The sequence below is a fragment of the Pelophylax lessonae genome (assembly GCF_965119305.1).
Source record: "Pelophylax lessonae genome assembly, chromosome: 1".
Lineage (NCBI taxonomy): Eukaryota > Metazoa > Chordata > Amphibia > Anura > Ranidae > Pelophylax > Pelophylax lessonae.
In genome coordinates this window covers 10,263,461-10,290,383 of record NC_138768.1, presented here as the reverse complement: position 1 = coordinate 10,290,383, position 26,923 = coordinate 10,263,461, and the positions used below count along the sequence as shown (strand labels likewise).

The 26,923-nt window shown below is 44.1% G+C and overlaps 5 protein-coding genes across 5 annotated transcripts in view; 2 read left to right on the top strand and 3 right to left on the bottom strand.

Annotated features, from left to right (window-relative positions):
- LOC309563394 (uncharacterized protein) overlaps window positions 1-26,923 on the bottom strand; it is a gene marked incomplete at its 3' end in the record, with an annotated part of 732,657 nt that overhangs the window by 223,301 nt on the left and 482,433 nt on the right. Inside the window, exons 15-18 of the mRNA XM_082267788.1 lie at window positions 8,869-9,042; window positions 8,704-8,778; window positions 8,551-8,661; window positions 8,298-8,471 (exon numbers count right to left, since the gene is read on the bottom strand). Coding sequence (XP_082123914.1) covers window positions 8,298-8,471; window positions 8,551-8,661; window positions 8,704-8,778; window positions 8,869-9,042 — 534 coding nt within the window. The remainder of the gene's footprint in view (window positions 1-8,297; window positions 8,472-8,550; window positions 8,662-8,703; window positions 8,779-8,868; window positions 9,043-26,923) is intronic.
- The window catches only part of LOC309563383 (uncharacterized protein), a 797,887-nt gene that overhangs the window by 321,213 nt on the left and 449,751 nt on the right, over window positions 1-26,923 (top strand). The window lies entirely within an intron of this gene.
- LOC309568028 (uncharacterized protein) overlaps window positions 1-26,923 on the top strand; it is a gene marked incomplete at its 5' end in the record, with an annotated part of 253,557 nt that overhangs the window by 202,296 nt on the left and 24,338 nt on the right. The gene's annotated exons all lie outside the window — the stretch shown is intronic.
- Window positions 1-26,923, bottom strand: part of LOC309567996 (uncharacterized protein) — a gene marked incomplete at its 5' end in the record, with an annotated part of 28,107 nt that overhangs the window by 841 nt on the left and 343 nt on the right. The window contains one exon of the mRNA XM_082273553.1: window positions 21,832-22,606. Coding sequence (XP_082129679.1) covers window positions 21,895-22,606 — 712 coding nt within the window. The 3' untranslated portion in view covers window positions 21,832-21,894. The remainder of the gene's footprint in view (window positions 1-21,831; window positions 22,607-26,923) is intronic.
- LOC309568011 (uncharacterized protein) lies at window positions 44-8,096 on the bottom strand (the record flags this gene model as incomplete). Its single annotated transcript, XM_082273577.1, has 2 exons — window positions 44-405; window positions 8,033-8,096. Coding segments are annotated over 2 exons (426 nt in total), but the record flags the coding sequence as incomplete, so codon positions are not given.

Sequence of the window (26,923 nt, the reverse complement as noted above, 5' to 3'; positions counted from 1 at the left end):
ACTCAGAGCAGGAAAATGGCTTTTCCCCTGTGTGAAATCTCTGATGTCTGTAAAGACTTGAGTTTTGTGAAAAACATTTCCCGCACTCAGAACAAGAATATCGCTTCTCTCCTGCGTGAGACCTCTGATGTCTGTAAAGGCTAGACTTCACTGAAAAACACATCCCGCACTCAGTACAGGAAAACCTCTTATGTGTTGGAAGGACGGCACCGTCCCTCACAGTCTGAGGTTCCTCAGGATAAGAGGAATACGATGGTCCATCTACACTGTGTGGTGCCGGATGGACATTTGAGGTAGCCGGGTTTTCTCCTAGACTATACTGTGTGATGTCCTCATCTTCAACTTTACAGTCTGGAGACAAAGTGAGACAATCCTCTGAGGTTTTCCTCATCTCCCGTCCATGTACTAAAATAGAAATAAAAAGATTATTACTAGACATCAGAAGATTGGTTCCCCTAAACCAGGACTCCGCCCACATCAGGCAGCTTTGTCTGAGGATCTTACAATTCCATCCTCAAGGTAACTAGTAAATGGGTCCTCTGATCTTCTACCAGTTAATTTCTTTATTCATGGACCTTAGTCAGAGAGTGAAGAAACAACGAGAACTGTCTTTTATAGGAGAGACAGTGATGAGGGGATTATAGGACGAGTGTCCCCACCCCCTCTATCACTCATTGCCATCTTCCCAACACAAGAAGTCCTGCAATTCCTTATTTAGTCCACGATTTAGTCATAAATAACAGCGAGGCTGAGCCCCATCAGAGGTCAGAGAGTGAGGATGGGGGGAGAACAACCAAGATGAAGACTGGACTGATCCTGAAGACCATCATTTTTTTTTTCTATCAATACATATTTAGTGCGTTTTACAAGACATACAGAATAATCCGCTGTGAGCGAACATATATGCAAGGTTTCTCTCAGCATATTTAACAAGAGAATAGGAACACGACTAACAAATATAATACATCAGTTGGAACACTAGCAATCAAATTGTCATGTACTTGTCACAAAAAACATGTTTATAACATAATATATAGTTCTCTCCAAGCTTGGTGAGATGCTCTTAGTGGGGGAGAAAAGTATTTTAGTCTAAGGGGTTACCAAAGGCCTACGATTAAAAGGATACGAAGGTCTGGGGCAGGGGACAGGAAATGCTTAATTTCTGCCCAAGGTAAGGGGTCTGGAGATGAAAAACAGTGCTCGAGTTGATCCAAGCTGGTTGCCATGTAATAGTCCCTGATGTCTACTAGTCCCTTCGCCCCTGCTCCTCTATGTTTAACCACTTGCCTACCGGGCACTTTCACCCCCTTCCTGCCCAGGCCAATTTTCAGCTTTCAGTGCTCTCCCGCTTTGAATGACAATTGCGCGGTCATGCTACACTATACCCATATGAAATTTTTATCATTTTTTTCACACAAATAGAGCTCTCTTTTGGTGGTATTTAATCATCTCTGGGTTTTTTATTTCTTACAAAAAAAAAAGAAAAAAGACAGAAAATTTTGAAAAAAAAAAGTTTTTCTTATTTTCTGTGAGTAAATTTTGAAAATAAATAAATTTTTCTCCTTTTTCTCCTCCTCTGCTGATGAGGCGGCACTGATAGGCTGCACTAATGGGCACTGATGAGGTGGCACTTATGGGCACTGATGAGGTGGCACTGATGAGGAGGTACTAATATGCCGCACTGATAGGTGGCACTGATGGGCGGCACTGATGAGCAGCACCATCAGTGCCCACACTTAGTGCCCATAGTGCTGCTAGTCAGTGCCCATTAGTGCCTAGATGAGCAGGCACTGACTGGCAGCACTATGGGCACTGATTGTGGGCACTGATGGGGGGCACTGATGGAGGGCACTTATTGTATTTTATTTACCTCTTTTGTAATCAGGGCATTGGTGATCAGTGCCCTGATTACATTTTTCTGTGTCCCCTAACCGCTGATTGGCTCTGCTCCTTCCTCACACGCAGTCTCTGTGTGAGGAAGAGAGCTGGCGATGAGAGATGATGTCATATGTTTACATATAAGATCATCTCTCATTGCATGGTCCGATCGCCGCTGTGATTGGCCATTTACCACGATCTGTGATTGGCTGTGTCCAAGGGACACGGCCGACACAGATTTTCCCCGATGCGCGCTCGCGGGAGCACGCGGGGAGCCTGTTACTGGGAGGCCGTATAAAGACGGCCTCCCGGAAATTAGAGCCCGCGCTGTAGCCGTCTTTCGGCTATAGCGCGGGCGGCAAGAAGTTAACAAGAAGAGTGTGTGGACATCTTGCCCTGCCATATAAATCATTTGAGTAAAGAGTTTAAGGCTTGGAGGTGTTTTGAAGGCAGGGGAATGGTTAGTGTTCTAAAAAGGTAGAAGTTTTGGGGGAGAATGAGCATTTTGAAGGATGCTAGGCTGCCCGACCAGGAAAGCCAGGTGAATGAGTTCCTGGGCAATTTTTTGGGACAGAGTCTCCATGTTAATGTAGCACCCTACAGGTAGGTGCTAGGTAAATGTATAGTGGGCCTTGTCTGCCTAACAGCAGGGCCATGATCTCTTTTAGTTAGGGTGTCATGGGTTCCAGATGTGTTTGCTGAAGGGGAAATCTCCCCATCCCAGCTTGTAACTACCCCAGAAGGCAGATTATGCCGCAAAGGATTCTGGGAGTGGATATAAGTTTGGGGGAAGTGCGTGACACATGATCTTTGGCGGGAGCAGAGTCCCAGGAGGGGGAGAACGGCTGTCTCTCCTTCTGTTTGAGGAAGTGGATATCTCGGGGGGTCGCCTGGGAGTCCAGAGAGTGCTGAGTTGAGCTGAGGGGATCCGGTGTGCCGAGAGCCTGTGGAGAGTGAGAGGGGTCCAGTCCCAGGAAAGCCTACACAGGTCGTGAGTACTGAGGATTGCCCCTGGGGGGTCTGGCTAAAGTCAGAGGGGACCACTCTGGAAGAGGTTCTAGGATCCAGTGTCAGTTAGCTGAGGAAAGGGGGTACCTAGGTTGAGGACCCTGAAGTTACCGAGGGGGTACATAGTCAGTGAACCCCGAAGAGTTCAAGGTTAAAGGGGACACTTGCAGTTTGGGCCCTGGATTGTACAGAGTGACAGTTGAGAGTTGCAGCCATACAGGAACCTACAACAAACTACCTCAAGCCAGTGCAAGGCTGGGGGGGGGAGTAGCCAGTGACTTTACAGTACCGCAGTGTCAGTAGTTCTATAATCCACAGACCTGGATCTTCTGGACTTAAAGTCGAAAGATTCAGCACTTCTATCAAGTTACAGTGTGTTCTGAGAGTCAGCGAGCGTTGGCTAGTGTCAGCTGGCGTTAAGGCAGCGTTAACAGACATTTTTCCTGGATAGATCCCAAGTGTATTTAGTTGAGCCTAAGGAGTATCCCACTCATTCCCTTCTCCCATCCCCTTATCTACAATAAAACCACAAAACAAAGATGCCGGAGTTCTCCATGTCCCAGTTCTCACACCCAGGGTCGCAGCTCACACGGGCTGGAGAGGTAACCGGTAAAAATGTCAGACCCACATCAGGCTCAATGCCTGTAAAACCTGCTACATTAATTTTAGCGAACTGAGTAGTTTTAGGGGTTATGGGTAAGGGTGAGGCCAAGTATGGGACACCTGGAAGTTCCAGGTGTATGGGAGCGAGGCTTGTGATGCCTTCTTAGTTGATTCTGGAGTACTTAAATCTAAAATAATGACTTGGGAAAATATACCTTGTACTAAGATATGTCACTAAATAGAGATAGGAGTTGATGTGCCTGAAGTAGCGACGTGGAGGGATTTGTGAGACGTAGGATGGCTTTGTCCACAAAAAGATTAATAGTATGAACAGAGTGACCAATCCTGAAGCATATGGCCTTGGCTAGTGGGTTGATTAATAAAATGAATATGGAGGATGATAGGGGGAATCCCATATGGGTGCCATTGGGGATCTCAAAGGGTCTATTTAAGAGGTTAGAAGTGTATACCTGTGCAGATGGGGATGAGTATAGGGCCAGGATGGCCAATAGGATAGGCCCCTGGAATCCAAACTCAGACAACACACTCCAAGCATTTAACCCCAATGACTCAATCAAATGCCTTCTCCGCATCTAAATACAGCAGCATAGAGGGCGTTCGGTGGGCTTCAGCATTGTGGAGAAGGTTTCTTATTTGCCTAGTAGCGTTGGAAGCCTTTCTGCCTTTGGTGAAGCCAGTCTGGTTTAGTTTGATCAGTTCAGGGGGGATATTGAACAGGTGACCTGCTAATAGTTTGGTGTATCTCTCAACATATGTAATGTACAATATAAATACACAGTGTAAGGTTCAGGACTCATAATATTGGTATTTAGTAATCAGTGGAAGCATACAGTCAGGTCCATAAATATTGGGACATCGACACAATTCTAATCTTTTTGGTTCTATACATCACCACAATGGATTTGAAACAAAACAAAGAAGATGTGCTTTAACTGCAGACTTTCAGCTTTAATTTGAGGTGAACGGTGTAGGAATTACAACAGTTTGTATATGTGCGTCCCACTTTTTAAGGGACCAAAAGTAATGGGACAAATTAACAATCATAAATCAAACTTTCACTTTTTAATACTTGGTTGCAAATCCTTTGCAGTCAATTACAGCCTGAAGTCTGGAACGCATAGACATCACCAGACGCTGGGTTTCATCCCTGGTGATGCTCTGCCAGGCCTCTACTGCAACTGTCTTCAGTTCCTGCTTGTTCTTGGGGCGTTTTCCCTTCAGTTTTGTCTTCAGCAAGTGAAATGCATGCTCAATCGGATTCAGGTCAGGTGATTGACTTGGCCATTGCATAACATTCCACTTCTTTCCCTTAAAAAACTCGTTGGTTGCTTTCGCAGTATGCTTCGGGGCATTGTCCATCTGCACTGTGAAGCGCCTTCCAATGAGTTCTGAAGCATTTGGCTGAATATGAGCAGATAATATTGCCAGAAACACTTCAGAATTCATCCTGCTGCTTTTGTCAGCAGTCACATCATCAATAAATACAAGAGAACCAGTTCCATTGGCAGCCATACATGCCAACGCCATGACACTACCACCACCATGCTTCACTGATGAGGTGGTATGCTTTGGATCATGAGCGGTTCCTTTCCTTCCTTCTCCATACTCCCATCACTCTGGTACAAGTTGATCTTGGTCTCATCTGTCCATAGGATGTTGTTCCAGAACTGTGAAGGCTTTTTAAGATGTTGTTTGGCAAACTCTAATCTGGCCTTCCTGTTTTTGAGGCTCACCAATGGTTTAAATCTTGTGGTGAACTCTCTGTATTCACTCTGGTGAAGTCTTCTCTAGATTGCTGACTTTGTCACACATACACCTACCTCCTGGAGAGTGTTCTTGATCTGACACACATACACCTACCTCCTGGAGAGTGTACTTGATCTGGCCAACTGTTGTGAAGGGCGTTTTCTTCACCAGGGAAATAATTCTTCGGTTATCCACCACAGTTGTTTTCCGTGGTCCTCCGGGTCTTTTGGTGTTGCTGAGCTCACCGGTGCGTTCTTTCTTTTTAAGGATGTTCCAAACAGTTGATTTGGCCACACCTAATGTTTTTGTTTTATTTTTTTCAGCCTAATGATGGCTTGCTTCACTGATAGTGACAGCTCTTTGGATCTCATATTGAGAGTTGACAGCAACAGATTCTAAATGAAAATAGCACATTTGAAATGAACTCTTGTCCCATTACTTTTGGTCCCTTAAAAAGTGGGAGGCACATACAGTGGGTACGGAAAGTATTCAGACCCCCTTAAATTTTTCACTCTTTGTTATATTGCAGCCATTTGCTAAAATCATTTAAGTTCATTCTTCTTCCTCATGAATGTACACATAGCACCCCATACTGACAGAAAAACACAGAATTGTTGACATTGTTGCAGATTTATTAAAAAAGAAAAACTGAAATATCACATGGTCCTAAGTATTCAGACCCTTTGCTCAGTATTTAGTAGAAGCCCCCTTTTGATCTAATACAGCCAGGAGTCTTTTTGGGAAAGATGCAACAAGTCTTTCACACCTGGATTTGGGGATCCTCTGCCATTCCTCCTTGCAGATCCTCTCCAGTTCTGTCAGGTTGGATGGTAAACGTTGGTGGACAGCCATTTTTAGGTCTCTCCAGAGATGCTCAATTGGGTTTAAGTCAGGGCTCTGGCTGGGCCATTCAAGAACAGTCACGGAGTTGTTGTGAAGCCACTCCTTCGTTATTTTAGCTGTGTGCTTAGGGTCATTGTCTTGTTGGAAGGTAAACCTTCGGCCCAGTCTGAGGTCCAGAGCACTCTGGAGAAGGTTTTTGTCCAGGATATCCCTGTACTTGGCCGCATTCATCTTTCCCTCGATTGCAACCAGTCGTCCTGTCCCTGCAGCTGAAAAACACCCCCACAGCATGATGCTGCCACCACCATGCTTCACTGTTGGGACTGTATTGGACAGGTGATGAGCAGTGCCTGGTTTTCTCCACACATACCGCTTAGAATTAAGGCCAAAAAGTTCTATTTTGGTCTCATCAGACCAGAGAATCTTATTTCTCACCATCTTGGAGTCCTTCAGGTGTTTTTTAGCAAACTCCATGCGGGCTTTCATGTGTCTTACACTGAGGAGAGGCTTCCGTCGGGCCACTCTGCCATAAAGCCCCGACTGGTGGAGGGCTGCAGTGATGGTTGACTTTCTACAACTTTCTCCCATCTCCTGACTGCATCTCTGGAGCTCAGCCACAGTGATCTTTGGGTTCTTCTTTACCTCTCTCACCAAGGCTCTTCTCCCCCGATAGCTCAGTTTGGCCGGACGACCAGCTCTAGGAAGGGTTCTGGTCGTCCCAAACGTCTTCCATTTGAGGATTATGGAGGCCACTGTGCTCTTAGGAACCTTAAGTGCAGCAGAAATCTTTTTGTAACCTTGGCCAGATCTGTGCCTTGCCACAATTCTGTCTCTGAGCTCTTCAGGCAGTTCCTTTGACCTCATGATTCTCATTTGCTCTGGCATGCATTGTGATCTGGAAGGTCTTATATAGACAGGTGTGTGGCTTTCCTAATCAAGTCCAATCAGTATAATCAAACACAGCTGGACTCAAATGAAGGTGTAGAACCATCTCAAGGATGATCAGAAGAAATGGAAAGCACCTGAGTTAAATATATGAGTGTCACAGCAAAGGGTCTAAATACTTAGGACCATGTGATATTTCAGTTTTTCTTTTTTAATAAATCTGCAACAATGTCAACAATTCTGTGTTTTTCTGTCAGTATGGGGTGCTATGTGTACATTCATGAGGAAGAAGAATGAACTTAAATGATTTTAGCAAATGGCTGCAATATAACAAAGAGTGAAAAATTTAAGGGGGTCTGAATACTTTCCATACCCACTGTATACAAACTGTTGTAATTCCTACACCTTTCACCTGATTTGCATGTAAATACCCTCATATTAAAGCTGGAAGTCTGCAGTTAAAGCACATCTTGTTTGTTTCATTTCAAATCCATTGTGGTGGTGTATAGAGCCAAAGAGATTAGAATTGTGTTGATGTCCAAATATTTATGGACCTGACTTTAAATGTTTACTTGAGGCAAGTTTCAGAGGTCCCACACCGCTGCCTCCCATCTCCTGAGACTGCACTCAGTGACTTGGGTGTGAGACTATACAGACATATCCCTCCACCCGACACAGCCAGCAGACAACAGAACAAGTAACCCCGGGAGAATTGATCCACCAGAGATCTTGCTAGACCCAGGAATGGGGATGGAGAGCCAAAGCACATACCCCAGGTGCCTAGATCGAGTACTGGCTATTGTCAAAATGCAAATTTTGCTGCAAGCTGAAGCCCAGAATCTCCATAAATCCAGTCTAGATACATAAATTGTGCCTGCGGTACAGAGATGGAAGATTATCTAAGAGAAATACAGTAATACAGAACAGGGAACACAGCTCAGGATAGGGACCAGGGTCTTACAGGCTGATATCACCCAGTCTTTGCCGTACTCTAGACCAATCAGTGAGCAGTATTGGTGGAGGAATGTATTTAGTGTTAATGACCCACCTGTGCTGATCTCTGTAGGAGTGTCCTTCTCTATAAATGTCCCCGTTGTTCCATCCTCCTCCATAGACTGCTGATCATCCCTCCACATATTTCTCTTCTTCTTCTGCTTTCACCTCAAATTCTATATCGATTGGATCTCCACTCTAAATCAAGAAAATGAGAGTGAATATCATCTCTAAACTAAAAGCTCTATTATTGTGACAACACATAAAAATCCAAACATTGTTTCCACAAGTCCATGTTTTAGATGCTCTTTCCCACCAACCTTGTAACAGTGAGGGATGGTGTGATCTTTCTGGTTGGAATCCCGTGAATACAGAGGACAGGGACATCTCTCTGGTGGGTTCCTTGTATTAGGTGGATCCATCACTCCATACGCCTCATCTTCCTGTTTATAGTCTTCTTTAACATCAATATTATCATCCCCAAGGATTCCACTCTGAACATATAATAAAACATTCATTGTAACAAACATGCTGTGTATAAATGAGAACTACCAATAATTGTCAATCATCTACCTGATGATGGTGAGGGATGGTGTGACCTTCCTGTGTGGAATCCCGGGAATACAGAGGATGGGGACATCTCTCTGGTGGGTTTCTGTAGCTGGATGACCCCACCATGGTGTCCTGGTATAGATGTTTGTGTTCTTTTAGAAACTCTGAATCCACCGTTACCCCATCCTCATCATTCTCCTCTTTTATCTCTTCTTTAACCTCAACTTTAGAATCTCTCAGGTTTCCACTCTGAATATATAATAAAAATTACATCAAATGGTAACAATGCAGATAATGTACAGATACTGATGATACCATCAGTGATTGTTCCTCCTCTACCTGATGATGGTGAGGGATGGTGTGACCTTCCTGTGAGGAATCCTGGAAATAGAGAGGATGGGGACATCTCTCTGGTGGGTTCCTGGTATTAGGTGGCTCCATCACTCCAAACTCCTCATCCTCCTCTTTATACTCTTCTTTAACATCAATATTATCAACCCCGAGATTTCCACTCTGAATAAATAATAAAATATTAATTGTAACAAACATGCTGTGTATAAATCAGAACTACCAATAATTGTTCCTCCTCTACCTGATGATGGTGAGGGATGGTGTGACCTTCCTGTGTGGAATCTCGGGATTACAGAGGACGGGGACATCTCTCTGGTGGGTTCCCATTACTGGATCCATCTGTAGGAAACACACACACTGACTGAATACATTGTTTCTATGTGTTTATCAGATGATGGGGGATCTAAGTGGACCCTCCGTACTGCTCTCTCCTTTACAATAAAGTCTCCTCTTACCCGGTGATGTGAGGGGCGGCTGATTCTCCATCATGACGTCCTTGTAGAGGTCCTTGTGTCCTTCTAAATATTCCCACTCCTCCATGGAGAAATAGACTGTGATATCCTGACACCTTATAGGAACCTGACACACACAATGATACAGTCACCATCCAGACACATCCCTTGTCTGTTACTGGATAATGTCCCAGAATTCCCAGCACCGCTCACCTCTCCTCGATGATCTCTCTGGGGACTTCTCAAATCTTCTTTATATTTCTCTATTCAAGGAGGGAGGTGGAGGCAATGTGATGGCCATATGATCTCCAGACTTCACAGGAGGAAAACTCCAGATCTGAACACAAATAGTAAAATCAAATGATTTTCCCAGAATCCTCCTCACCTCACCATTCAGGTTTCTATTTTATTAAAGCCCCACTTCAGGCTGAGGTATAATTTACCCACACAGGACCCCCACACTACGCAGGTTAAAAGCTTGTTGCAGGCATTCTGACATCATTACACAAAGCACAGATGTGATGTCATAGGATTCTCTAACTCTAACTTTTATTAATAGAGATAAGAGAGATGTCATGTGACCTCCCAGAATCCTTCTCACCTCTCTGGCCAGGTCTCTGTTTATTAAAGCCCCACATCAGGCTGAAGTATAATTTACCCACACAGGACCTCCCACTCCATAGGTTAAAGAGCTGTTGTAAGCAATTCTGGCATCATTACACACAACACAGGACCAACAGTCCCACTTTGCTAGTGAAAATGCCAAGGGTCCGCCCACATCACAAGAGCATCAGAAAAAGAGTAAAGAGTCAGATGGCGGAACATTGGGAGGAGGAGCTGTGAGGTCAGTGTGATGTCATAGGACATATAGACTCTGGATGGAGGGACATTTGGATGGGGAGATTTGAGGGATTCTCTACATGAGGGTCCCGTGCAAACCAAATCATTGTTCCTGGGGTGTCCTACCTTTCCTAAACTGAAGAGTGAACTTTGACCTTTACCATACAGAAATCTGTCAGGAATGTGTGAAAGTAAGCTCTCCTGTGAGCAGGTGACGTGCGGAGAAACGGAGTGTAAATAGCAGACAATTTTCTCCAGAGCTCCCAATGGTGGGGATGGATTTTGCTGCATATTGGTGCCAACAGTTTCCACCCCCCGGGGTCACTGCAGGTGTGGAGAAAAGCTGTGTAAGAGGATATGGAGGAGAGATGAGGAGGAGATCCAGGAATCAGGATAAAAGGTCAGGACAAGCAACAGACGAGCGCATCCAAGAGATGAAGCCGGGGTCACTACACAGAAAATCAATCCAAGGAAACAACAGGCAGGACGAGGAATAGCAAGAAGGAGCTCAGAGACAAAATCAGAATACAGTAAACCCCCCTCCATCGCGAGGGTTACGTTCCGGAAAAGTGAAAATTCGCGAAATAGAAAAACGCTAATAAAATACACTGTAGGCATGTTTTTTTTTTTACTGTCACTGTACTTTTAAAAGCATTTTAAGGTTTTTAAAACACACTTTTAAAACAATAGCAACTCATTTAAACACATAAAAGATACTGAGAGACAGAGCAAGAGCTATGGAAAACACAAAAATATTTAATTTTCAATGATTTAATTAGTAAAATAATATTACAGAAAAAAACGCAAAATACCGGGACCGCAAAAACTGAACCGCGATGGAGCGGGGGTTTACTGTATTGCTTAGCAAATGGGAGATTATCTCAGCATGACTTACATAATGAAGGAGATGAGGGGGGAGGGAAGGAAGGAAGTCACTTAACCACTTCCCGACCACCCGCTGCCTTTTTACTGCGGCAGGGTGGCTTTCCTGCGCAAACTGACGTAGACTTACGTCGGTCGCGACTGGGAAGCTAGGGGGCGAGCCGGCTCCCACCCCAACTCGGCAGCGGGGAAGCCGATGCACGGGTCAGGCGGCTCCGATTGCCGCCTGACACCTGCAATCGCTCCCCGCTGAGAGAGAAGAACGGTCAGCTGTTGTAAACACATCTGACCGTTCTTCTGCCTGGAATGGTCATAGAGCCCGTGTGATCCTTCAATATAGGATCACATGTCTCTATGGTCATTTCAGAAGCCACACCCCCCGAGTTAGAAACATGCCCCTAGGCTTACATTTAACCCCTTCCCTGCCAGTGTCATTATTACAGTAACAGTGCATATTTTTAGCACTGATTACTGGAGTAATGTCACTGGTACCCCCAAAAGTGTCAAAAATGTCAGTTAGGGGTCCGATCTGTCCGCCGCAATGTCGCTGTCCCGCTAAAAATCACAGATCGCCGCCATTACTAGTAAAAAAAAACAAAAAAAACAATAAAAAATGACATAAATCTTTCCCGTAGTTTATAGACGCGATAACTTTTGCGCATCAAATAAATACACTTATTGCGATTTTTGTTACCAAAAATATGTAGCAAAAGACAAAATTGGCCTAAAATGTTAGAAAATTTTGATTTTTACATTTTTTTTGAGAATAATATAGAGCAGAATGTGAAAAACATTGTTTTTTTGTTTTTTTTTTTTTTTTATAAATTGTCGCTTTTTATTAGTTTTTAACGCAAAAAAATAAAAATTTGCACATGGGATCAAATACCACCAAAAGAAAGCTCTGAGGGAAAAAAAGGACGTTGATTTTATTTGAGTACAGCGTCGCACGATCACGCAATTGTCCGTTAAAGTAACGCAGTGCCGAATCGCAAAATAGGGCCGGGTCATTAAGGGGGGAAAATCTTCCGGTCCAGAAGTGATTAAGGTGACCATAGATACATGGAAATTCAGCTGGTTCAGCAGGGATCGGTCACATTTCCATCCATGTGTGGTCACTGCCGGATAAAAGTCACTCAATTAGCGGCTGCAGCCAATAGCTTCATCACTGATCTGTGTATTCTGAGAGCGGAGGAGCGCCCCCCATTGTCAGAATACAATAGTGCAGAGGGGAGGATTCCCCCATCAGCGTCCAATGTGTAGATGGGGAACTCGGTTCAATTTTTTTCACTCAGCTCGCTGGCTGAACGATAAAACTGAACCATGTATGGCCAGCTTTGGAAGGAAGATATATTATTCATCAACTGATCCCCCTGAAGGGGTTAATCTAGGTTTCCACACTATATATGTGTGTATCATCATCTGCTGGAGATAAAAGACGTCACAGTGACTATGGAGGAAGAGGACGGACATGACATGACGGATGGGGGGGGGTTACTGGGTGTAAATAGAAAATAAGATCTTATTACCTCCTCTGCTGCCACTTCCAACCATGTCTCCTCTCCACTTCCTCCCGCCTCATCTCTCACCCGGAACTTCCTGTCTGTACCTGACATCACTTCCTGTCTGCATTCCATAGAGACTTCCTGTCTGGGTAGAAGTGAGATTATCACCTTGTGGAGATCAGAGGAACTGCAGCCCTGAGAAACATTTTTTTTTTTTTTTCAATCAATAAATTTTTATTGGTTTCATCAAAAAAGACAATAACAATGAAGTTACATCAACTGGATGTAGAAAACAGGGGTAGAAACAGGGTAGTGGAGCTTAATTTCAAAGATTGTCATTAAAATATTACAATAGTAGATGGCAATAGTAAATATATAAGCAAGAGAGAACATATACATAGGAGAAAATATATATTTAATGGTGGAACTATGGTTCAAACTTCCAAATGGAAATGGGAAGAGAAGGGAAGGGATAGCTCCCACCCACCCGGCCCAGAACATCTTTTATTAAAAGGAAATGCTAAAAATATTTCCCATTAAGGGTAGGCGAATTGGGCATGCTGTGTTATATATATATATATATTTTTTTTTTCTCTCCTTTAATTGTTACCTTGTACTCCTGTAATTTTTTTCATTTTCCTAACTGTTGTTACATGTACCAAGCAATGAGACAGAAATAACTGAATAACTGTAAATGTTATTGTTGAAATGGTTAAATTAAAATTCCAATAAAAATTTAAAAGAAAAAAAAAACTGATTGAGGAACAGCTTTGACACAATGCTTGTATCACCAACACCAGGAAGTGGTGTGTGTTCCACATCTTCCGGTTTGCGGTGACATCACTTCCTGCCTGTGGAACACACAGCACTTCCTGGTGTTGGTGATACAAGCATTGTGTCACATCTGTCCCTTAGTGAGTGCAGTTTTTAGTATTTCCTTGTAATAAAACGGAAAATTGTATCATACTTAACGTAATTATCCTTTCCTGGTGCCTATCCATGGCAGCATACCTGAGATAGAGCTCCGCCTCTACTCCGCCTTCAGGACTAGTGAATAGCTTAAAAGAAAGACGCCCCGTACTCCCAGCATTTTCCTGTGATATAGAATACCAAGGGAGGGAGCGTATGCTGCCATGGATAGGCACCAGGAAAGGAAAATTACGGTAAGTATGATACAATTTTCCGTTTTCCTGGCGCCTCCATGGCAGCATACCTGTGATAAATAACTAGCTGACAAAAGGGTGGGTAGATGCTATAACATAAAGAAATTCTTTTTTTTTTTTTTTAAGATGAAGAAAGGGCTTCCTGCATTGCCCTTCTTTCAAATTTTACAGTGGTGAGCGTTCCAGGGTCAACTCTTTAATGTTTTATAAATGTGTGCTGAGACGACCATGTAGCAGCCCTGCAGATGGTATCCAGGGAGACGTTCGCTCTGGCTGTCCATGAGGCAGAAATTAATCTCGTTGAATGAACCTTCTCCTGCTCCAGAGAACCATGTCTTTAGCCCTGTACACTTTATGTATTCGTTTGACAATCCAAGATGCAAGCGTCCTGCTAGAGGCTTCCTTCCCTATGTTTTTTCCCCATGGAATAACGAACAGCCTGTTCGATGTTCTAAATTTTTCTGTAGCCTTGAGATACTTCTTGAGGACTTTCGCTATGTCCAAGCTTGGGTCTGTTTCTTACTGGGACCCTGAGGTGACTTGCGGTAGCGACTTTAGGGGTGAAACCTTGAATAGGTCGCAGTTCCACTCTGTCTGGAAAGAAAGAAATGTGATCCTCTCTGATTCCCTGGGCTTGCAAGTCCGATATCCTCATGCCTGATGTAATGGCTAGAAGAAAGGCAATTTTTAAGGATAAGTTCCAAATCTATATTTGTTCCATAGAAGCAAAAGGCTGTTCCGCCAAGGCTTCGAGGATTAGAGTTAGCATGACTTTAACACTCCTCTAAGGAACATAATTATGAGAGGGTTGACCGCCCAGCTTGAGTTTGTTGCTGATAATGCGGCCACCTGGACCTTTAATGAACTGAGACCTAGGCCTAGGTCAAGTCCGGTCTGTAGGAACCCCAAAATATTGGAGACTGATGGTGAGAATCAATCAAAATTTTTTTCCCAGCCACAAAGGTTTGGAACTTTTCCCAGACTCTTGAGTAGATGGAGTTTGTGGGTGGTTTCCTTGTTTGAAGGAGTGTCGAAATGACAGCCTAAGACTTCAAACCTCCGCCACTCAATTTCCACACCCATAGAGCCAGTCTGTGAGGGTTTGGATGAGAGACTCTGCCCTGCTGTAGAAGTTGAGCGAACAGGGGAAGTGTCAGAGGTGTGCTCACAGACAGGCGCATGGCTAGTGGAAACCAAGGTCTCTTGGACCAATAAGGGAGAATCGCCAGGATGTGTACTGGTTCCTGTGTCTAAGAGCATGTCAGAGCGTCCACTGCTTCCACATGGGGGTGTGGAAACGGGAGAAATCTGGGAAGCTTGGTATTCCGTGGTGTAGCGAACAGATCCACCTGAGGATATTTCCAGTGATTGGGGATCTGGTGAAATATGTGCGGATGCAGGGCCCATTCGTTGTTGTCCAGACAAGATCTGGAGAGAATGTCCGCTTGATTGTCTAGCCTGCCCGGGAGATACACTACTCTGAGGTCTAGGAGATTCCTCTCTGTCCAGAACATGATCGGTTCTACTTCTGACAGAAGCGATCTGCTGCGAGTCCCGCCCTGTCCCAGCCTGCCCTATGTCAAAAGTATTTTGTTTTATCTTGGGGGCGGAGAAAGGTTTACTTTTTCTTGTCCCCAGAAAGGAAGACTGGGTACCCCTCCAGGTTTTCCGGCCATCTCTATTTTGGCGAGACTGTCTGAAATTTTTTGACCTGGATTGTTGAAATCTAGAAGAGAAGTTTCTGGATCTCCTGGCCCATCTGTCTTGTGGAAGTAAGCCTGACTTGCCACCAGTCACTCTGGAGATTGCTTTGTCCAATCTCTCCCCAAACAGTGCCTTCCCATCAAAGGGAATCCTGCACCAGTTCTGTTTTGAAGCAATATCCGCTGCCCACGGCTTTAGCCATAAGGCCCTTTTGGCCATGACTGAATTTCTCTGGCTGAGCAGCGAATGGTGTCAATTGCTGCTTCTCCGATGAAATCGGCCGACATCTTCAGCTCATCCAGTGCTAGTGAATAGCTTAAAAGAAAGACGCCCCGTACTCCCAGCATTCTCCTGTGATATAGAATACCAAGGGAGGGAGCGTATGCTGCCATGGATAGGCACCAGGATGATGTCTTGCTTTGGCATATCTCGTCTGATAGCCGACTCTTATGTTTTCTGTCCAGGCTTTTATTGCTGTGGATACTGATGTAAGGGCAATTGCTGGCTTACATGCTGCACCTGAAGCTAGATAGCTCCTTTTGAGATTCAGATCCTTACACCTTTCTAAAGGATCTTTAAAGGATGCTGAATCTTCCGTAGGAAGAGCAACATTCTTTGCTAGTTGGGTCACTGCTGCTTCCACCACTGGCATCGAATCCAGGGGCTCCGAATCAGCTGGAACTAGAGGGTAAATTTTCCCAAACTTTGCAAGTAAAAACTTATTTTCTGTCTTTTTCCACTCCTCCTCAATCACCTCCTTTTTCCTGAGAAGGGGTTCTGGCCCTGTGCCCTGAAGGGGGAATTGGCATGCTGGCCATAGAGGGGCCTGGCACCTATGGATCACCGTCCGTTGCCTAGGGGTCCTGAGGTATTGCCTGAGCAGGCATCATGACAGCCAGTTCAGAAAGAGAATCTTTCATGGTCTGTTTCAAAAGCTTGGCTACTTGTAGACTTTCTTGGTCTCGGTCAGCTGCGTATTCCTTAAAGCAGCTCTGAAAGACCAGCTTGTTAGGTAGGGGTGTGGCGCCACAGGCCCAGCATTTTTTCCTCACCAAACACGTATGAGGAGAGGAAGAGAGATAGCTCCGATGAGATCTAGATTGACCGGAAGATCTATGTCTAGATGAATGCGACCTGTGGCCCGGACTGCGTTCACGAGAATAAGCATAATATCTGGATGACTTTCTCGATCTCTTCGACTAAACAGAGCTAAAAATTATCGAGAGAGAAATGTGTTTTTTTTTTTAAAACACATTTGTCAGTGCGCTCTTTTGATACTCACGCAAGGGTGGTACCATACCTAATAGACATTTGCGGATCTTGATCATGAGGTGAATGGCTCATGTTGGCTATAGCAAGAGGATACGCTGAATATAGGGAGGAGGAAGAAAGCTTCAAAAAAATGATATTCTAATGCTCTTTTTTTAAAAAAAAAGAAATACCAGAAAAAGACATACCTGGTCAACCACATGACCTGACGAGGCTGTGCACAGTTTGCCAGCAAGCCTCAGACTGATTAATCAGAATTTATAGGGAAGGGGAGGGAATGAAATTCCTGGGACCTGCTCTTACCGGAAAAAAAGGCAATATTTGTTTGCTGGGTTTTTTTTTTTATAAACGAAAAATGGGAAGGCTTGTTTCATTTTATATATATATATATATATATATATATATATATATATATATATATATATATACACACATATATACACACACATACACACAACATATATTGTGACGGTGCGCAAGGTGAGGTAGTCGATAATCGGTATATCTCACCTCGCATACATTCGGTAGTAAGAGACTGAACCGGAATCTGGCCTCTGTGACAGGTTAGGTTCCGGTCCGGAGATTGTGAGTCACCTGATTCTATGCTCAGCTGGACTTTAAATGAACAGGAAGAGAGCACAGAAATGCTCTGGCCTGAGACTCAGAAGGGAATCCGAGAGAGGAGTCCTGTTTGGACTTTAAAAGAAAAGGTTTGCATTACCATGTGTTTTTGTGGGTGATGGGGACCAGCCCCACACTGTATAGTGAGAAAAACTGCTGTTTAGTTTAGCGCCGGACGGCAAGGATTATTTTACTGTTTTGTTGTTTTTTTCATATTTGCAAACCACTGCTAAATAAAGCTGGCAACCCACCAGACTTTAAAGAAATGACCTGAATGCTGGACTTACTTTCCTGGAAAAGGTGATCCCTGTGAGCTAATCCCCCACAACACATATATACATACATGCATACATACACCCACACATTATTTATTTATTTATATATATATATATATATATATATATATACACACACACACACACACTTTTTTTTTTTTTTTTTAATAAATGATCCTATGAATGAATGGAGGAAGGAAAATCTACACCCTAAGGAACACCTGGCTGGCTGGTAAAGAGAAAGGGGCAAATTAAGCAGATAGAGGGGAAGGAGGGATACAACAAAATGGAACAAACTCACCTGGAGAGGAGGGAAAATAAATTTAGATACCTGAAGAAAGATAGCAGAGGGGAGTCAAAGAATGCTGATCCTCAACAAAGCTTTTTCTGTGTATACTCTTTTTCTGTGTACGAAAGCTGATTGCAAGACAGTGGATCTATACTGATAATTTAACGCTGCCTATGTATGCCATGTATCGTATGACGTATGAAGGTAGGGGATCTCCCAAGAAGTTTCGGAAGATATGGTATAGATGGGTTGATTCTGCAGATACGTTAGTGGGAGAGACTGATGACTAGACTGGTGACGATTTAACTGGCAGAGGAGGTCTTCAGGGTCCCTAATTGATTGACTAGCGAACACGCACTAAAAGAGGTACAGGGGGTGGGTTTTTTTTTTTTCTTTCCTGCCTTCACATGTTCCTCACCCTTCTCTTCATTCTTATTTTTATTTTGTTGTTGAAGGGGGAAGTTGCTATACCTTGGTCACAACGGGGGGATTTGGGGCTACGTTTAGCCTGGATAGCTCCCTCTTCCTTGTTACAGGAAGAGGAGCGGAGAGAAAATATTTAGGTGTTTTGTTTCTTTAAAAAAAAAAAAAAAAACACTTTCCTTATCCAGCTGAGTTTTACAACTACTGCACAATGGATAGGAGGTAATGTTGACTTACCTGCCTGCTTCATGTTCCATTTTTCTGAACGGCTTGGATGTATCTCTGTAATATATGTTGTGGAATGGGATGAATCTCATGGGCTTTGATATTACTTGTATGATTATGTTGGATAACAATAAAAACGTTTAAAAAAAAAAAAAAAAGAATGCTGATCCTGCTGCTGCTGCCATCAATGCCAATCACAAAAAAGCTCTTTATGCAAAAGAGTTTATGGCAGACTGCGTTCCTCAATAGGAAACTCTGCATACTCCAAAAGATCTGCAGAAAGGGTTCCCAGACTTTTTAGCGATAAGAGCGGCCCGAGTACAGGGACTGCACTTGGGAGAGGCTTAACCCAGCGGAAGCTGCCAGATGGTCAGCAGGTAAGGACATACTGCTACTCTTCACCAGTCAAGAAGGTATGCGGAAAAAAGGAGAATGCTGGGAGAAGGGGGGCGTCTTTCTTTTAAGCTATTCACTAGTCCTGAAGGCGGAGCTCTATCACAGGTATGCTGCCATGTAGGCGCCAGGAAAAGGCGTTACACGATGCAGGATTCCCCTTTCTCTCCTCCCTGAGTCATAGTTGCCAACATTTGAAAAAAATTTCCAGGGACACTTTGCAGCGCAGCTATCAATTAGTTACCACACCCACTTCCCTGAAGCTCCGCCCACTCTGCATAATTAATCTCCGCCTACTTATCAGATTATAGGGTCTACTTCATAAAGAGAGAATTACAGGATATTGAAAAGGGAATTGAAAACTTGAGGCCAAAGTAGCAGAGTTGGAATAATTCTCCCATTCAGCTGCACTACTTCTGCCTAAAGTATAAAATTCTCATCACAATTCCCTGCAATTCTAAAGTGTCAGTTTGTCGGAAGGTGCTCTGCCTCCCCCTGCTGGCGGATTTCGGAAAGTGCACCATGCTAACACCCTGGCTCCGGTGACCCGTTAAATTTGCGACAGACGAGAAGAGTGAGCGGGCACAGAGAGAGAGAGACAACCTGCTGCCAGAACAACAACACATAGCTGGCGTGAGAGCGACACTGTGTGGAACAAAATAAAAAAAAAAAAAAAAATTTTTTTTTTTTTTTTTTTTTTAAATGATTTACATTGTCCCTGATTAACAGGGACAGTGTAAATTACCCGGGACAGGCTCCTATTTCCCGGGATTGTCCCGGGAAAAACGGGACAGTTGGCAGGTATGCCTGAGTGTGTATGAAGAGGCGGAGCTCCTGCTGGAACAGCGGTAGGAGGAGGAAGCCAAGTCTAGGAGGGAGACTGACAGAAAGTGCAGCAGACTTGAAGGAGTGAGCAAGGAGGTGAGGAGAGTGTGAAGGATGTTTGTGACTCTGGTAGCTGAAAAGCTGGTAGTCATATTTGTCATGTTACATGATGCTGTTTTATTATAATGTACTGTTTCTTTAATGCTCATCTTAACTTTGTCTCTTGTGCCACTCTGTAGTTTGCATACTGGAGGTAAACCCCTCCCCTTTTTTCTATATTAGCCTTTTTATACAGTAACTTCAATGTGACCTGTTCTCTCTCCTAACCTATATGGAAGTATCGTTCTTTTACCTGTTGTAACTGCACATTCTACGGATCATACGACGAATAAACATCACCAGATCTTCTTAGATGTGAGTTGTGACTGAGTAAACTATCTGGGAAGGTGATTTGGTATATATAATCTCACCAGGGCAATGAGTGCCATGTGCTCGTGAAAACCATATTCATAGTCTTTGCAGCCGGTCCAGAATAACATTGCTCTAGTGAGTGGGGAAGCACTACTAAGGGGGCGACTTCGGCTCCGGAAGGTTTACCCCCCCCCTTTCATCACCAGGCCATTTCTTTGCGATTCGACACTGCGTTACTTTAACTGACAATTGCACGGTTGTGCGACGTTGTACACGAAATACCTTTCTGTAATTTTTTCCCCACAAATAGAGCTTTCTTTTGGTGGTATTTGATCACCTCTGCATTTTTTTTTTTTTTTGCACTATAAACAAATTTAAAAGAAGAACAATATTTTTTTTTCTTTCTGCTATAAAACATCCAATAACTAAAATGGAGAAAATCAAATTTCTTTTTCATTTTAGGCCAATTTATGTATTCTGCTACATATTTTCAGTAAAAAAATTCCCAATAAGTGTATATTGATTGGTTTGCGCAAATGTTATATTGTCTACAAACTAGGGAAAAGATTTATGGAATTTTTTTTTTTTTTTTTACTAGTAATGGTGGCGAATCAGTGACTTATAGCGGGACTGCAACATTGCTGCAGACAAATCAGACACTAAGGGGTAGATTTACTAATGCTGGTGCAGCTCTGCATGATAGCCAGCCAATCAGCTTCTAACTTCAGCTTGTTCCATTAATCTTTGACAGTAAAACCTGGAAGCTGATTGGTTTCTAGGCAGAGCTGCACCAGATTTTGCACTCTCCAATTTTAGTAAATCAACCCGTGTGTGACACTTTCTTGGGACCAGCGATGCCACCAATACAGTGATCAGTGCTAAAACTGTCACTGTACTAATGACACTGGCAGGGAAGGGCTTAACATGGAGGGGGGGGGGGGCGATAAAAGGGTTTAATGTTACTAGTGAGTGCTTGCTTACTGTGTGGGGGAGGTACTTGTACTGTGGCAAGGCAGAGATCCGTGATATTGCTCAACAGAAACACAGGATTCATAGAAACATAGAAACATAGAATGTGTCGGCAGATAAGAACCATTTGGCCCATCTAGTCTGCCCAATATTATGCCTTTCCTTCTCACAGGACGAACGATCGGCGGGTGCCGGCGGATGTCGTGCTTGCCGGACTCGCTGATTGGCTCCTGCTGTGTCTAATCACAGTGGAAACGAGTCGCCCGCGACGCAACGTGCCTAGACCCGGAAGTGCAGAATCCAATACAGGTACGTGATTCTGCCCAGAGCAGCAGCCTTCCTGCATTAAATGTATGTGGGGCGGTCCGCATCTCGGTAAATAAAACACAGCCAATATCCATCACAGCTGGGAGCATGCTTCTCACATTAATTCAACCGAACCTACACCACAAAATGTACTCAGCCAATGAGAGGTAATGACTCCATTTTTATTTTTCTCCTCCCATCAATGGCCAACATGGTACAATACTTTATCCATGTCTTTGGTGATCTCTGATCTCCTTATGAACTGTTTCTTACATGATGAAGATCAGCCATGGAGTATATCGGAGGTGTATATCAGGGTGTGCTTCTTCCCCACATGAGAGCTGTGATGTCCAGCAACATTTTATATAGAAGACATTTCCCGCACTCAAGGCACTAATACACCTTGAGGGTTGTGTGGGGTCCCTGATGTACAGGAAGACAGGACTTCAGTGAGGAACAATTCCCTCACTCAGGACAGGAATACGGCTTCTCCCCCGCATGAGATCTCTGATGTCTGTAAAGACTGGACTTCACTGAAAAACATTTCCCACACTCAGGACAGGAATACGGCTTCTCCCCCGTGTGAGATGTCTGATGTGTGTAAAAACTGAACTTGTCTGAAAAACATTTCCCACAATCAGGACAGGAAAGGGGCTTCTCACCTGTGTGAGATCTCTGATGTTTGTAAAAACTGCATTTCTTTGAAAAACATTTCCTGCACTCAGGACAGGAATACGGCTTCTCCCCCGTGTGAGATCTCTGATGACTGTAAAGATGGTACTTCTGTGAAAAACATTTCCCGCACTCAGGACATAAAAATGGCTTCACCCCCGTGTGAGTTCTCTGATGGCTGTAAAGATGGGACTTCCGTGAAAAACATTTCCCGCACTCAGGACATAAAAATGGCTTTTCCCCCGTGTGTAGTCTCTGATGACTGTGAAGATTGGCCTTCTGTGAAAATTTTTTCCCGCATTTGGAACAGGAATATGGTTTCCCAGCTGTGTGGAGCCTCTGATGTTTTTTAAGACTAGAATTTTGTGAAAAACATTCACCACACTCAGGACAGCAATATGGCTTCTCACCTGTGTGGAACCTCTGATGTTTTTTAAGACTAGAATTTTGAGAAAAACATTTTCCACACTCAGGACAGGAATAAGGTTTTTCACCTGTGTGAGTTCTTTTATGCGCATTAAGATTGAACTTAGAATGGAAAATCTTCCCGCACTCAGGACAGGTATACGGCTTCTCACCTGTGTGAGATCTCTGATGTGTGTTCAGACGGGATTTAAAACTGAAACACTTCCCACACTCAGTACAGGAAAACCTCTTATCTGTTGGAAGGACGGCACCGTCTCTCACAGTCTGAGGTTCCTCAGGATAAGAGGAATACGATGGTCCATCTACACTGTGTGGTGCCGGATGGACATTTGAGGTAGCCGGGTTTTCTCCTGGACTATACTGTGTGATGTCCTCATCTTCTACTTTACAGTCTGGAGACAAAGTGAGACAATCCTCTGAGGTTTTCCTCATCTCCCGTCCATCTACTAAAATAGAAATAAAAAGATTATTACTAGACATGAGCAGATTGGTTCCTTCTCTGAGGATCTCACAATTCCACCCTCAAGGTAACTAGTAAATGGGTCCTCTGATCTCCTACCAGTTAATTTCTTTATTCATGGACCTTAGTCAGAGAGTGAGGAAACAACGAGTACTGACTTTTATAGGAGTGACAGTGATGAGGGTATTATAGGACACGTGTCCCCACCCCCTCTATCACTCATTGCCATCTTCCCAACACAAGAAGTCCTGCACTTTCTTATTTAGTCCATGATTTAGTCATGAATAACAGCGGGGCTGAGCCCCACCAGAGGTCAGAGAGTGAGGATGGGGGAGAACAACCAAGATGAAAACTGGACTGATCCTGAAGACCACCATCATTGGGTTATTGACTCCTCCCCCATTATCACTTTCTGTTTAAGGTTCCAAAATTTGAGGATGTTATCACATTATTATCACCATGTAAAAGTCTGTGCTCCAATCAGATCATCAGATATATAATGTCCATATGGTAGAGAATGGGTGCAAAAGAAGCAAGGCCTATTTAATATACAATATAGAGTATATACTGCAGGGATCAGGAGTATGTAATGTACAACATAGAGTATATCGTGCAGGGATCAGGAGTATGTAATGTACAACATGGAGTATATATAGTGCAGGGGTCAGGAGTATGTAATGTGCAATATGAATGTAGAACCCCTCTGACATCCAAAAGGCAGGATAAAACCTCCAGAGGTCAGGGGCAGGCTAGCATTCCACCCAGGGCTGAATCTATGACATAAATACCGGGACCAAGAAAGGTTATTGGGCGCCAGTCACTTTTCTCTTTTTAAAGTGTTATTGCAGAATGGTTCAGGAGGTGAGGGGTGGGGGTCTCAGATACCATGGCAGATAACTTACAGACTCTGCAGATCAATGTATACTCTCACAGTGTCAGAACCTATAAGCCGACTGAGCAACACTGTAAGCACATTCCCAAATTTCAGTGCATCCTCCAAGTGAGTCTCCAGGCCCCCTTTACAGACCGGCCTTCTTCATGACTCCCTTCAGCAAGGGGCCTCCCCTGGGTCTCCTCCTTGGCACAGCTTCCTCCAGACCAGGCAGGACAGCTTCAGGACCACTTCAGCACATGTAGGGCCCCAAAACAGGCTAATGGACCTAACAGCAGAGCTCCATCCAGCAGCCCCTCCCTACACCTCATCCCAGGGGAAGAGAGCGAGCACATGGCCTGTCCCAAATATTTATTTCCTCCCCCAGCATGCACCAGTGACATAAACCTCCTACTGGATTGGATGACAGAAATATAAATATTGGTAACGTAAGACATTAAGCCCAAAGAAAATATTTATTATATTTCAGCTTATTGATTCTTAGATGTGATGTTAGTTTTTTCCTTTTTAGGATTTCTTATATGTTCATCTGGTGATCTGGCCAGTAAATCTGCTCTAAAAAAGCTCCAACTCTAAAGCAGAATGTATCAGTTATTGGGATGGTACAGACCATTTACCACCGACAGGAGTGCTTACAATGATCAGCTTTTAATTATTCTTGTAAAACCTTCACCCCAAAGGAAAAAAAAACTGTTTGCTCTATCTGATTATAAAGTTTGAGATAGAGTTTGGCTTCAATTTGTTACTGTTTTTAAATCTGATAGTACATCTAACACTTCCCCCCCCCCCCCCAGACTGATAATGCTGCTGTCTCCAGAGTGGGGGCATTCTACTACAGAAGGTGAAAACAGGGGAAAAAGCCTTAGGCTCCTTTCACACTGTTCGTTCCCCCGACGGACTCCGTTTTGCCCAGCGGTGGACCTATCGGCCGATCCCCGCTGAGCAGGCGAATGACAGCTCCGTCTCCGGGTTTCTATCCGTCCGGATTTGACGGACAGGATCGGATCGGATGTCAGCGGACATGTCTCTGCTGACACCCGCTGCCCCATAGGGATGCATGGGGCATCCGTTCAGATCCGCCTGAAAACAGGCGGATCTGAACGGACCGTATATGTGAAAGGGGCCTTAAAAAGAAAAGTAATGCAGCCACCACATCTAATGATTGGTAAGCTGCAATGTATGACATTTTTAGTTATGGGTTTAATATAATTTTAGTTTGGTTGGTAAAATGTGGTTGGTAAAATGTCATACTATGTCCAGTGATAGCGGTGACATCTACAGGCCACACAACTCAGCTTAAAGCGGAGTTCCGGCCTCAAAAATCGAAAAAATAGATTTTGGGCAGGGTCACCTGAAAAAGAAATTGATGCTCCCGATTTTTTTTTCTGTTCACTTACCTTGCTATAGAAGAAAATATACTCACCTTCCTTCAACTTCCTCCCTCTGCGGCCGCTGCCCGCGCCGTCTCTTCCGGCTTGCGATGACTCCTGGGAGCTGAACGTCATCGCTCCCAGGAGTCAATGCGCCTGTACCGGCCCCGCTCGTCACTTCCGGTGCAGGTGCGGCATTCCCTGCTAAACAGCTTTTGGGCATGCCCAGAAGCAGTGCAGGGATGCCGCGCCTGCACCGGAAGTGACAAGCGGGGCCGGTGTTGGGCATTCTGGGACTCCGACGTCACAGAAGAGGACGCAGAAGAGGACGCGCTGGCTTCAGCTGCCCACACCTGAGATGGCAGCGCTGGGGAAGAAATTTTCAAAGTAAGTATTTCTTCTAAAAGGTAAGTGCGACCTGGGACAGTTCAGAGGCTATCCATTGTGGAATGTACTAGCCCTGACTGTCCCGGGGTATTTTTATCTAAAATTCAACCCCGAGGCCGGAACTCCGCTTTAAGCTTAGGTAAAAACCAGGCGAAAAACTGAACAATCAGTCTGAGTACAGCCCAGCCAAAAACTAAAATAACATAGTAGCCCCTATTTAAGACAAGCTGTAACTTCAGATCCCCATCCCCTTTTTTCTGACTGCTCAGACAAACTGTCTAAATTCTGGACTTTGAACAGAAGAAGAGAAGAGAGAGGAATGCAGATAAAGGGGTACAACTTATGTAGGAGTATTTGTTTCATCTCTGTGTATCATCTGAGGCCAGTCACTTCACTGGGTATATGGAAGAACTTACAACCACTCTAAATGTTGAACAGATCCCACACCGCTGCCTCCCATCTCCTGAGACTCTCAATGACTTGGGTGTGAGACTATACAGACATATCCCTCCACCCCGCACAGCCAGCAGACAACAGAGCAAGTAACCCCAGGAGAATTGTTCTGTCATAGATCTTACTAGTATATTAAAAAAGAATAGCGCACACATGCAAAAGAAATTACTACCAAATTTGAAGACAATCCATGAATAAAAATGGGGATTTGGTCCCACCATATGGCCATATAGTGCTCAAGCCCACCACTACGTCAAAGTACCCCATTGTCAGTGGGTCCTACACTATCCATGAAAAAGAGATGAATCCAGCCTTTCTAACCCTTGAAGATAATACTCCTTGCTGGGAAAAATGTGCAAATGCACTACAGGGGACTCCTCCTATATCTACTTGATAGTGGACACTGATAGAGTACAGGTGTGTGTGGGGGGTGGGGTGCTCAACCTCGGTAGTCTGGTCAGACCGAATACTAAACAAGCAAAAAATTTGGGGGAGCATACCCATGTATTTCTAAAGCTGGTGCAGCTAGGAACCAAGCGACATGCATATTAAAAAAGAATAGCGCATACATGCAAAAGAAATGACTACCAAATTTGAAGACAATCCATAAATAAAAATGGGGATTTGGTCCCACCATATGGCCATATAGTGCTCAAGCCCACCACTACGTCAAAGTACCCCATTATCAGTGGGTCCTACACTATCCATGAAAAAGAGATGAATCCAGCCTTTCTAACCCTTGGAGATAATACTCCTTGCTGGGAGAGATGTGCAAATGCACTACAAAGGACTCCTCCTATATCTACTTGATAGTGGACACTGAAAAGGCTGGAT